The sequence below is a fragment of the Ostrea edulis genome, chromosome 2 (genome assembly GCF_947568905.1).
Source record: "Ostrea edulis chromosome 2, xbOstEdul1.1, whole genome shotgun sequence".
NCBI lineage: Eukaryota > Metazoa > Mollusca > Bivalvia > Ostreida > Ostreidae > Ostrea > Ostrea edulis.
In genome coordinates this window covers 49,663,762-49,676,955 of record NC_079165.1, presented here as the reverse complement: position 1 = coordinate 49,676,955, position 13,194 = coordinate 49,663,762, and the positions used below count along the sequence as shown (strand labels likewise).

Genomic DNA, 13,194 nt, shown 5'->3' with positions numbered 1-13,194 from the left:
GATTTTCCTATTAAGTAAACCTACAACCTTGGCCTTATGAAACAATAGGCATCTTCCTCTCATAGTGGTGATCAAATGTATCTAAGTTGCAAGATCCTTGAGCATATGGTTCATTCTGTATCCTGTCCTACAAGGTCTGGACAGACAGAAATATGTCCCATCTTTGACGGGCATAGACCACAATAATAAGAAAATTTAAAGTTATGACCCTAACAAGCTTCCACACGCTATAAAAAAATATGATATAACACTAGCAATCTTCCATACACCTAAAAGTAATATAGGACAAGGCTAACTATAGAAACATCGGGATAGCCTAAATACAGTGAAACTTCTCTAAACCGGCCGGCTCTCGGACCGGAAAAAACGGCCGGTTTAGAGGGATGGCCGGTATACCGAGAATTTAGCAATTATAGACGTTTTATCTCAATATTCGCAAACTAGGTACTGTTCACTTTGATCTGGTGATCTATGATGAATTATCGGTGAAGATTAAATTAGTCCGCTTGTACCTAAAGGTAATTATGAATTACAAGAAATATTCTCGCTGAAATCATCTAATTTTAAACTGAAAATCTATAACAGGATACATAAAGAAAACACAGAGGCCTGCTATTATTGGAATTCCTCTTACCTATAAAAACTCTGTTTACATTCACCGCTTATGCCATTAACGATTTTGTTTTGACGTTTTTAAAAAGTACAGTAGTAAATATGAAATTGTAATTTGAATATTTCTTTGGAATTTTAAGTCTATGGAAACCAAGAAAATAAATCTATCTTTTAATAATTACCATTAACAGTCATGGGTTTGTTCTTTATTAACTACCGCTTATATCCATATGATAGTATGGTGAAACAATATGGCGTTTGATACTGTATTCATTCATTATGTTCCTAACTGTTTTCTACATTTTGTACAGACCTTGGATGGGTCTCTTGGATTAGCCAAGTGTCAATTAACACCCTTGTGAGCACAGGTATACAATAGAAATTAAAGAGGCCACTAGTAATTGACAGACAGTAGATAATTTCCCACCTGGCCTGTTGGTCAGTCAATTTGCACACCTGGACAATCCTGATCAATCTCTGGCCAAACTTTTTTTGTCTTCAAAAACTGGCTGGTATGTTAAGGGTAAATTACACATGTTTGTTAACAAATGTACTTTAAAAAGTGGCCAATGTCCGGTTTTCAGGGGTGGCCGGTTTTGTAAGACTTTCTTTGTAAGGAAATGTTAAGATTTCTGCCGGGACTTTGAAAATCGGCCGATATTCAGGGAGAACCGGTTTTCTGAGGGGCCGGTTTGGAGAAGTTTCACTGTACATAACTACTTCAACTCCTAAAAAGGAATATCTGATACTACCCTGAACCAAGTAAATTGACTTTGCTAAGGTATTGGCAATGCATATTATAATGAAAAATTGAACTGTTAGGTTCATTTCCTGCATGTTCTAACTCAACGTCATGTTCATTTCCTGTATGTTGAAAACCCTACTCTATGTAAGATAAAAGAGGTGAACACGCAGTTATCGTGAAAGTACAAACTTTAGAGTTCTTTAACCTAGCAGAGTGAGTAAATCTAAGTCGGCTTATGCAGTTCCTTATATAGGACTTAAAAATCAATGGGATACTACATATAAATGCTCAATCTTATAATCTACATGACAGTACATGTAGGATTAAACTTCTTGGCCAATGAAATTAAAGAAAAAACAAAAAAGTTCAGGAAGACTGGCATAATGGCGGGTATAATTGAATGGCATAGAACAGTGAAAGGTAAGCATGTAAAACATTAAAATATTTCCTTTATACAATTTTATATGTAAAGTTTGAAATGACCTGAATAATGTTCTTTCCATTTGGTACAAAACAGATATATGTAGTAATTATTAATAATTATTTCATTGGGTAAAGGCGGCATTCTGCTTCCCATAAAGATGTATCCCAAACAATGGATGCAATCAGAATATCTGCCTCCACAAACAGAAAATCTTTAAAGTATTGGACGCCTGTGTTCATATTCTGTCCCATCCTGTAACATGAAAAAAAAGATGATAAAATTACACATAATATTGGATTCATTTTCATTCATCAAACATTTACTTTGAATTTATAGTGAATAATGGAACTGTATTTATCATATATAATAACATATCATAAACATGTAATAATAAATTCTTAGAATACTTATGAAGGATGATGTAAATTGACAATGGTTTTCTATATCCTTAAGGAGTGAACAATCCTGGTCTATCATTACTGTTTGGAATAACTACATGCTGGAGTCCTGATCCCCACCATTTTTATCTCTATTTTTTATGCAGACCTAATTAAGTTATCATAGTATCATAGTGGTTTAAGCTATATTGACAGTACATATTGGCCTGGTGGTTAAAGCACCTGACTTATATAAATGCAGGAGTTCCAATTTGATTCTGGATCCAGCCATTACTGTAATACTTGTTAGCAATACTGATCAGTCTTCACTGTCCATGATACATAATTGTGTTCTTTATCCTAAAGATTAAACAGTCCTTTCGAATCAGAAGGTCCGGTTAAGGGGGGGAAGTAGGGCTCAAGGAACTGAAAGATGGACAACCTGCATTACATTTGGGAAGGGGTAGTGTTGTTAAGTGAACACCTACTCGTCCTCAAGTGTAGCCATCAGTAGCTCATTGCTGTTCTCCTTCAGGGATAAGTAAAAGTTGTTGCAATAACCAATTCTTCTGAAATTGTTAGCAAAATACATACAGTCAGCAAGCAGACACCTTCATTACTGTTGTAGTAGATGAGGTCTTTTTTAAAAAAAAGAATTTCTTTACTTACTATTTTTATCTTTAATCGAAAGAGAGTTGTCTTTAAATTCCAAAATTAGTCTAAAAGAAGTAATCTTATTGGCTCATCCTAAATTTAGTATCTTATCAAAGTTTAACTGAGCCTTAATATTTCATACAATTCTTGGGGGTGCCACTCTTCCCCCCCCCCCCCCCCCCCCCCCCCCCCCCCCCCCCCCCCCCCCCGCGCGGGAGGAGGTAACCTCTTCTGACCCCACCCCCACTTCTCTCAGCGCTTTAGTGAAACCTTCGCTTTTATTCCTGGGCCTACACATTCAAACAGTCCTACATGTAGCTACACCCTGGCCCTGTAATCTCTTGTTCATAATCAGCCTTTTTATTTTACAAAATGCTGACCTTTTTTAATTAATTAAATTTTTTTTTAAAAGTATATCCATTGGGCCTTTTTTGTGAAATGAACTGTAGGATTGTTACATATAATGTCCGAAATTACTACCGTTCACGGAAATTACCAAATAAATGACCGATAAATATTATTGAAGTCGTCAATGGAGGGACCAACATTTTTAATGTGACTAGGTTTCATGTAGTTACTCAGGACATTTAAGCCCCTTCATCAGTAATTTCTGTCATTTTTTTTGGTAATTTCTGTAAATAGTAGCCGCATTAGGCTAGTTTTGGTCATTCCTGAGCTGGAGAATAATACTATATATTGTAGTACCACGTGCTTGTTTATATTGAATTACTTACCGATCTTACAAAAATCTTTCGATTCCCGGGCAATATGATATCTAATTTCATTATCTATCTCATGTTGTTTTATGTACTGATATGCCTCGGGGACACTACTGAAGACTGGGGTATTTCCTGAACCAACGGCAACGGTCTCCTCGTGCATGCTTGGTCTTACATATTGTCCCGCTTTCCCATATTTGATATTTTCTTATCTTTTTTGCAAAAGAGTTTGACTATTTTAAGTACAACTTAACAGATGAAATACAGGGGCAATTAACTCATTGTGTAGGGGCAGGTAACTCGTGGTCGTCGCCCTGCAAGCGGTACCAAATAGCGTTAACTGTTATTAAATGTAAAACAATAGACATTTTTAACTTCTTGATAACTATCATTCCAATTCTTTTCATATTTGGTATGAAGCATATTTGGAACAAGGGGGACATAGATTGTCAATTTCATGATCCCGCGGTAGGATTCCTGACCCCAGGGTGGGGCCAAACTTGGTATATAGTGCTAAACAGATAGAGCAGGTAGTCTTTTACCAAAATTGTAAATTTGATTTTCTCCAGAATAAGGGTTCTGACCCCAGGGTGGGGCCAAACTTAGTATATAGTATGTATGTGTAAGTTTGCTGATACTGTATAAAATCTAAATGCATACTTAGAGATAGCAGAAAGGGATGTTCAAAAAATGGTGAATTTCATAACCCAGGGTTATGACTTTAGGGTGCATGAGTCCAAATTAGTCATATCTTGTGATATTTTAATGTTAATACACCTATTATTTAAAGTCTTTCATCAGTGTATGCACTTTTGAGGGCAGTGAAGTTTTAAGAACATTTTGGGTGCCCACAAGCAAATTTAGTCGCCAGTGCAAGCAGTAATTTTGAACCCTGTTGAATACTGCTTAACGTCCCTCTCGAGAATATTTCACTCATATGGAGATGTCGCCACTTCCGGTGAAGGGCTACAAAATTTAGGCCTATGCTTGGCGCTTATGGCCATTGAGCAGGGAGGGATCTTTATCGTGTGACACCTGCTGTGACACAGGACCTCGGTTTTTGTGGTCTTGTCCAAAGGACCGCCCCATTTAGTTGCCTCATATGACAAGCAAGGGGGTACTGAGGACCAATTCTAACCCAGATCCCCACAGGACTCCCTGTCTAGAGCATCCTGTTTTCCTTTGGATGTTGATAATGTAGCTTTCTTCCCAGTCTGCTGGTATACGGCCCTCGGGAACGATAGCTTCCACTAGGTCTCGTATAAGATCTACTCCAGCCTTGCCTTCGGGCTTCAGCATCTCTCCTATTATTCCTTATGGTCCAGGAGCTTTGCCAATGCACATCTTCCTGACAGCTTTTTCAATCATCTCAGTGGTGATTGGTACACTAGGACCCTTAATGGGGGGGGGGGGGGGGGGGGGTTCATCTGACAGATCATTGAGGAATATATTTAAAAATCTTCTCAAGAACCACTGATCCAAACAACTTCAAATTTACACGGCAACTTCCTGACATAGTGCAGATTCATGTTTGTAAAACTCACAGCCCAGGGGAGTAGGACGTGGGGATTCAAAAGGGACTAAGGTTTTACATGCAAATATATAGGGATACTCTTTAGATATTGACCAAGGTGACTCAAGTGAGCGGTGTGGCCTATGGGCCTCTTGTTTTCATGTTGCATTACAAATGTCACATTACAAATGCCCTATGGACAGATTTCTACTTTCAGTATCTTTTTTTCACAGAAAATGATCAAAATGCTGAATATTCTGTAATACCTCCCAGGAACAAAGATGCCACCACTCCTAAAGAGGTGTACAATATAGACCACAGTAAGTTCTGTATAGATACTCGTAAAGTGTGTAATGTAAATTCTGTATAGACACTCGTAAAGTGTGTAATGTAAATTCTGTATAGACACTCGTAAAGTGTGTAATGTAGACCACAGTAAATTCTGTATAGACACTCGTTAAGTGTGTAATGTAAATTCTGTATAAACACTCGTAAAGTGTGTAATGTAAATTCTGTATAAACACTCGTAAAGTGTGTAATGTAGACCACAGTAAATTCTGTATAGACACTCGTAAAGTGTGTGATGTAGATCACAGTAAATTCTGTATAGAGACTTGTAAAGTGTGTGATGTAGATCACAGTAAATTCTGTATAGACACTCGTAAAGTGTGTAATGTAGACCACAGTAAATTCTGTATAGACACTCGTAAAGTGTGTAATGTAGATCACAGTAAATTCCGTATAGACACTCGTAAAGTGTGTAATGTAAATTCTGTATAGACACTTGTAAAGTGTGTAATGTAGACCACAGTAAATTCTGTATAGACACTCATAAAGTGTGTAATGTAAATTCTCTATAGACACTCGTAAAGTGTGTAATGTAGATCACAGTAAATTCTGTATAGAGACTCGTAAAGAGTGTAATGTAGATCACAGTAAATTCTATATAGAGACTTGTAAAGTGTGTAATGTAGATCACAGTAAATTCTGTATAAACACTCGTAAAGTGTGTGATGTAGATCACAATAAATTCTGTATAGACACTCGTAAAGTGTGTAATGTAAATTCTGTATAGACACTCGTAAAGTGTGTACTGTAAATTCTGTATAGACACTCGTAAAGTGTGTAATGTAAATTCTGTATAGACACTCGTAAAGTGTGTAATGTAAATTCTGTATAGACACTCGTAAAGTGTGTAATGTAAATTCTGTATAGACACTCGTAAAGTGTGTGATGTAGATCACAGTAAATTCTGTATAGACACTTGTAAAGTGTGTAATGTAGACCGCAGTAAATTCTGTATAAACACTCATAAAGTGTGTGATGTAGACCACAGTAAGTTCTGTATAGACACTCGTAAAGTGTGTAATCTAAATTCTGTATAAACACTCGTAAAGTGTGTGATGTAGATCACAGTATATTCTGTATAGACACTCGTAAAGTGTGTAATGTAAATTCTGTATAGACACTCGTAAAGTGTGTGATGTAGATCACATTAAATTCTGTATAGACACTCATCAGGAGGTATGTAAGTCCATGCATGCTCCAAGCATAATTATGTCCCCGAGATCAAAGATCGGGGGTGGGGGGATGGGTCATATTGTTTTTGTCCTGTCTGTCATTCCATCATTCTGTCTGAAACTTTAACCTTGCTAATAACTTTGAACAGTAAGTGCTATCTAGCTTTGATATTTCACATGAGTATTTCTTTTGACAAGACTTTCCCGTGAGTACCAACATTTTTAGCTCACCTGAGCTGAAAGCTCAAGTGAGCTTTTCTGATCACCCATAGTCCGGCGTCCGTCCATCCCACTTCACTTTGTAGACGCAACTCCTCAGAAACCGCTCAACAGATTTTGTTCATATTTTTTAGGATTGTTAGTCACCATGTGTAGTTAATCATATTGCGCTGCCATTTTGATTCGACAATTTTTACAGGAGTTATGGAACTTTGTTGAATTAGTACGTGCTACACTATAGGAACACTTTGTGGACGCAACTCCTCAGAAACCGCTCAATGGATTTTGTTCATATTTTGTAGGATTGTTAGTCACCATGTGTAGTTGATCATATTATGCCGCCATTTTGATTTGACAATTTTTACAGGAGTTATGGGACTTTGTTGAATTTGTACATGCTACACTATAGGAACACTTTGTGGATGCAACTCCTCCGAAGCCGCTCACTGGATTTCATTCAAATGTTGTAGGATTGTTAGTCACCATATGTAGTTGATCATATTGTACTGTCTTGATTCGATAAATTTTACAGGAGTTATGGAACTTTGTTGAATTTGTACATGCTACACTATAGAAACACTTTTTCAAAACCGCTCAACGGATTTTGTTCAAAATTTGTAGGATTGTTAGTCACCATATGTAGTTGATCATACTGTGCCGTCATTTTGATTTGACAAATTTTAGTACAGGAGTTATGGGACTTTTGTGCTTCAACTTTTTTTTGCGGTGGTGGGGGACATGGCTTTGTGTAGCATTCTTGTGTATTTATCAGGTTTTATATTTATCAGGTTTATCATGAAGATCCTTTATCAGATTTTGTATTTATCAGGTTTATCATGAAGATCCTTTATCAGGTTTTGTATTTATCAGTTTTGTCATGAAGATCCTTTATCAGGTTTTGTATTTATCAGTTTTGTCATGAAGATCCTTTATCAGGATTTGTATTTATCAGGTTTATTGTATCGTGTGTGTATCCTATTGTATTGTGCGTGTATTGTACATGTTCTCTGACTTGTTTTTGTCAAGAATAGCATTGTGGGCACTTTAAATAGATAAGTGTTATATGTGTAAAACATTTAAAGGTCAAATGCACTGGATTATCTTGATTGAAATTTTTTTAACATTCAAGGAAGTTGCTTTTGATATTTTTTTTTTCATTTTGAGGAATGAGTGTTATTGTCCGCTTGTAAAGATATTAAAGGCAAAAACATTGGTAATGTAAATATTCTTCAATGAGCACAAATTCACTATTTCCTACCATCCAACGTGCCCTGCGAGGTTTATTAGTCCCGTGCAGATAGTTCTAGTTATTGTTTTCATTGTAGTTGTCCATCCTAATGAGAAAGAGGTGACATTAGAAGCCTGCACAGTGTTCTTTGATGCCACAGCAGATGACATCCAAGCATGGAGGAAGGAAAAGAAGTAAGGGTATATTTTGGGATTGGGAAGCTGTGTATTAGATTCTTTCATCAACACAAAAGCAGGATAACAAGCTTTATTATTATTGCAATTGGCTGTCGTCTGTCGTGCTTTAAAGGGAAAGGCAACCCTAACCACATTGTTGCCATTATGAATAAAGTACTGATATTGTAAATTACAGTCTTTAACAATAAAAATCCTTGCTTAACAATTGAATCAATATTAATCTATCTTATATTTCAAATTACCCACAGCTAAGAGAGCGGCCATTGAAGTTTAATTTATTACGTAACACCGTCGGTTCCGGTTTATTTCATCAGCAGCACTGTAAACATGACAAGTCACGAACATGCAGTTAAGTTTGGAATCGTATAGATTTGAGCCCGTTCTTTCGCAAGAGGAATTTAAGAAAAGAAGACGTTCAGTCGAGTCACAGACCAGGCAGATGGTACTCGTTTCTTCTTACATGTACATGTCTCAAACCTCAACTTGTCATTACGCAAATGATGGATCCACAGTTTACATAGTATTTTCTTTTCAAATAGCCTTGTTGGGTCAGGAATTTCGGGGGGAAAACTTTTTTCACATCTCCCTTTCACATTAGTGTCATTAACTGCTTGACAAGAAGGCATCCGCCTATTTACAATGTATTCTTAAAATCTACCGCATGCACATCTTTGATAATCTTAGAATCTCATGAAGACCGGAATAGACGGTGTAACATCAAAATTATTGATTTTTGTGGTCTTGAATACAAAAGAGTTCCGCTTCATGGCAGCCTCTATAGATGGCGGGAATTTCAATTTTTAACGTTTTTAGTACTGAGGCTTATCTAAACCATGTATCAACAAAATAATATGACAAATCTTTATAATATGATTAATATTAGGCCAATTCAACTTAATTAGTAGATTATCATCCAGGGTCAGCAAAAAGTATGGGGCGGGTGGGAGGATTTTATTTTTTAATTTTTATTTTCTGAAAAAAATATTAAAGACAAACGATTTTTTTTCAACCTATGCGCATCATTTAATGCCAGGTGGATATCAATCTATGCTATTTTCAGACGAATTCTAGATTAAGCTTTAATTTCAAACAGAAATATACCTAACTTCTTCAAGATGTACGCCTGTAAGAACGTGAGAAATTAAGAAACCATATAGATATATTTTCTTCGCGTGGCTTTTCACGTTGCTATACCGGAAATGTAAATAAGAAGTGTAAATACCGGAGTCGGACATGAAAATATTCCGGAAATCGCAAGTTTCGCAAAATTAAAAAATTCGGGGCGGACCAATTTTTGAGGGGCGGGCGGGGATGATAATCTATCAATTAAGTTGAATTGGCCTTATCATTTATTATGTAAAAAAAAATTTGGGTTGCCTTTCCCTTTAACAATTGAAATTTTTTTTACTTTTTCTTGAAAACTCCTATTCTAAATTTGGTATGAAGCATCTTTTAGACAAAGGGGACATGATTTGTAAATTTCAGAACTCCTGCATCCCCGGGGCCTTAGGGGCGGGGCAAAAACTGCCAAAAAATACACCGGCATATCTTTAAGAAAAACTAAAGGAATAGTGATATAGAGCAGGAAGGCCTCTACCAAAATTGTAACTTTCAGGAACCCCAAGGTAGAGGTTCTGACTCCAGGATGGGGCCAAACTTGGTATATAAATGTATATATAGTGTATATTTGCAAAATTAACATATTAATCATATCTGCTTTAATACATGTACTATTGATACTAAATGGATATTTAGAAGGAGTAGGTAGTCCTTTAATAAGAATTGTAAATTTCATTATCCTAGAGGATAAGGGAGTACCAAAATTATTATAATGATTTGAAGGACTTGTTTAATTTTTCTGATACCGTATAAAATTTTAATGCATATTTAGGAATAGCAGAAAAGGTTTGTTTAAAAAATTATGAGTTTTGCAGCCCCAGGGTTTTGACTCTTGGGATGGTCCCAAATTAGTCATATCATTTAATGTCAATACATATAATTATATTATGTAAAGTCTTTCATCAGTGTATGCACTTTTGAGGGCATTGAAGTTTTAAGAACACATCTTGTTTTATACATAGTTGCCAATTTCCAACATTTAAAAAAAAAGGGTCAAGACCCTCTTTGGATAACAAAAAATCTGGCCACAATGTGTAACGGCATTCACAACATAATTATTAGGGTTATGTGTTATCAGTATTGATATTTCCAAAATATTTACAACGGAAATGTGTATATTATGTACTATTTTATTAAAGAAAAACATTGCAACTGACAGTGGCATATTTTGAATTTTTCAAGACTGATGGAGATGGACAAGGACAGATTGATTAAATTTACATGATAAAGGGGTGTTTAAAGGACACAACGCATGTTTATACACTTTTATTTTTTATCAGCAAAATTAACTTTTTATGCCTGAAACTACTTTAAATGTGTTTTAAATGAAATATTTTGCGTAGTTTTCGAGTTTGAAAGCGATGAAATTCAAATCTTGCGATATGCATATTTTCGTTCGCTAGTTTACGCGCCATTATGTGTGACGTCATATGCGCCCTCGGGTTTGAAAACATCTATTAGCCATTTCATAAACAGATTAGATTTAATCGACAAAAAACCAGTTATCTCATTAACGGCTTGTAAATAATAATGCATTAAGATGTTTTGTGCCGTGCTCGGGTGTACTAGTTGTCGGTAGAAAGGATTTAGACTGAGTATTTTTCAATTTTTCGAAGGAAGGTACAAGAAAAAAGACATGGATAATTCTTTTTTTGTTGGAGCAAGAACTTTACCTTAAAAAACACACCCAGTCACCTTTTCAAACACCGCTTGGACAGAGACCCTGATAAACTGCGAGAAAATGGATATATCGAAGCTATAAGCACTGGTAGGCCTATAGCATACATTCTGTTTTGCTCTTCAAATTCAATACACACTCGGATCAACTGACCTTCACCTTGTAACAAGTAACAACGTATATCGACGATACAATGTAACTTCTACCAACTGGTAGATTTACAAACAAGAAAAAAAATTAAAGATACAAAATAATTGAACTTTTAATTATACTGTACAAATAATAGAATATTGTATTTCCTAACTTTAAATTGATCGAATTATAAAATTATTTCCTTTTTGATTTATATTTATTATTAAAGAGTGTGTCAGTAGGCTATAACGCCATGCTCCCACTTCGTACTTCCTAAAGACGTGCAGATCACAATTCAAAAATAGTAATAAGATTGCTTTATCAAAATAGATAATGTGATTACCACTTTAAATTTGAATATTTTTATTGATTTGTGTGTGTTGTCTTTTTCTTTCTTTACGAAATGCAGGCGTGACAATAGCTTGGCATAGGGCCTAGTTGTCAACAATTTAACGTATCATAATTTGTCTAATCCAAAAATAAATAATGATTGCACTGTTTATTTTAGAAAAACAGCGCCAATTACAGATTTATCAAGGAATAACATCCCCAAACAGTTTGTAGACAGCGACCCATATAAACGTTATTTACTCACAATATTGCCGATTTCATACACACTTTACTCGCTATATTTGGGTATTTACATCGTTATATGTGTGCACTGGTGGCGAACACATATAAAATTCAGACAGTTTGTCAACATCGATTTAAATGTTGCCCATGGTAAATAAATTAGGCCCCTAAAAGTTGAGTTTTTAATAATATCTCGCAGTACTTTCACAATCCGAAGGGCGCATGTGACGTCACTGTACCACGTGACTACCTACCTAATTGACTTGCCTTTTTGAAATCGGGGCTTAGATTTAAGTCTGTATTGTGGTTAATTATCGCAAAATTTCGGCGAACGAACTATTAGAATTAATTACTATAAGCATAAAGAAGACAAAATGCATGTAATATTGTATACTTTGAAAACATGAGATGTGTCCTTTAAGTTGTTTAGATCAGATCTGAATTCAAATTTGTATTTTCTTTACAATATTAACATCCGAAGATGATGGCAAAAATGATAACAATGATTACTCATTAGACGATTTTTGTGCTAAAGTATGTCATGTATATTTACATGATTTTGCATTATGACATGTTTTGTCAGATCATTTTTAGCTCCAGACCCCGAGTTACGCAACGTACAATAAGCTCCATATTGTTATCAATAACTGTTGTTAGCTCATTTGTCCGTTGTCTGTTGGCGGTGACGGCGTTGTAAACTTTTCACATTGTCATCTTCTTCTCCAGAACCACTGGGTCAATTTCAACCAAACTTGGCACAAAGCATCCTTGGGTGAAGGGGGTATCAAGTGTTCAAATGAAGGGCCATGCCCCCTTTAAAGGGGAGATAATCACAAAAATGCAGAATTAGGGTAGGGTCATTTAAAAATCTTCTTAAGGTAGCTCATTACACTCATTACACATTTCTGACATAGTGCAGATTCAAGTTTGTTCAAATCATGGCCCCCGGGGGTAGGATGGGGCCACAAGGGGGGATCAAAGTTTTACATACAAATATAATGGGGAAAACTTTAAAAAACTTCTTCTCAAGAACCACTGAGTCAGAAAAGCTGAGATTTAAATGAAAGCTTCCTGACATAATGCAGATTCAAGTTTGTTCAAATCATGGGCCCCAGGGGTTGCATGGGGCCACAATTGGGGATCAAAGTTTTACATACAAATATATAGGAAAAATCTGTAAAAATCTTCTTCTCAAGAACCATTAAGCCAGAAAAGCTGATTTTTACATGAAAACTTTCTGACATAGTGCAGATTCAGGTTTGTTCAAATCATGGCTCCCGGGGGTAGGATGGGGCCAGAAGGGGGGGTCAAATTTTTACATACAAATATATAGGGAAAAACTTTAAAAATCTTCTTCTCAAGAACGACTGAGCCCGAAAAGCTGAGATTTACATGAAAGCTTCCTGACATAATGCAGATTCAAGTTTGTTCAAATCATGGGCCCTGGGGATTGGATGCGGCCACTATTGGGGATCAAAGTTTTA

At 35.9% G+C, this 13,194-nt stretch overlaps 1 protein-coding gene across 5 annotated transcripts in view; it reads left to right on the top strand.

The window, feature by feature from the left end:
• The window catches only part of LOC125679942 (DNA-directed RNA polymerase I subunit RPA49-like), a 146,898-nt gene that overhangs the window by 108,679 nt on the left and 25,025 nt on the right, over positions 1 to 13,194 (top strand). For 4 of the 5 annotated variants that reach the window (XR_008800007.1, XM_056154399.1, XM_056154403.1 and 1 more), the window contains 2 exons: positions 5,278 to 5,364; positions 8,109 to 8,205. Coding sequence is in view for 4 of the 5 variants with exons in the window: in XM_056154399.1 (XP_056010374.1) it covers positions 5,278 to 5,364; positions 8,109 to 8,205 (184 nt within the window). In the remaining variant the exon portion in view is untranslated. The remainder of the gene's footprint in view (positions 1 to 5,277; positions 5,365 to 8,108; positions 8,206 to 13,194) is intronic. The other variant, XM_056154401.1, reaches the window with a different exon arrangement.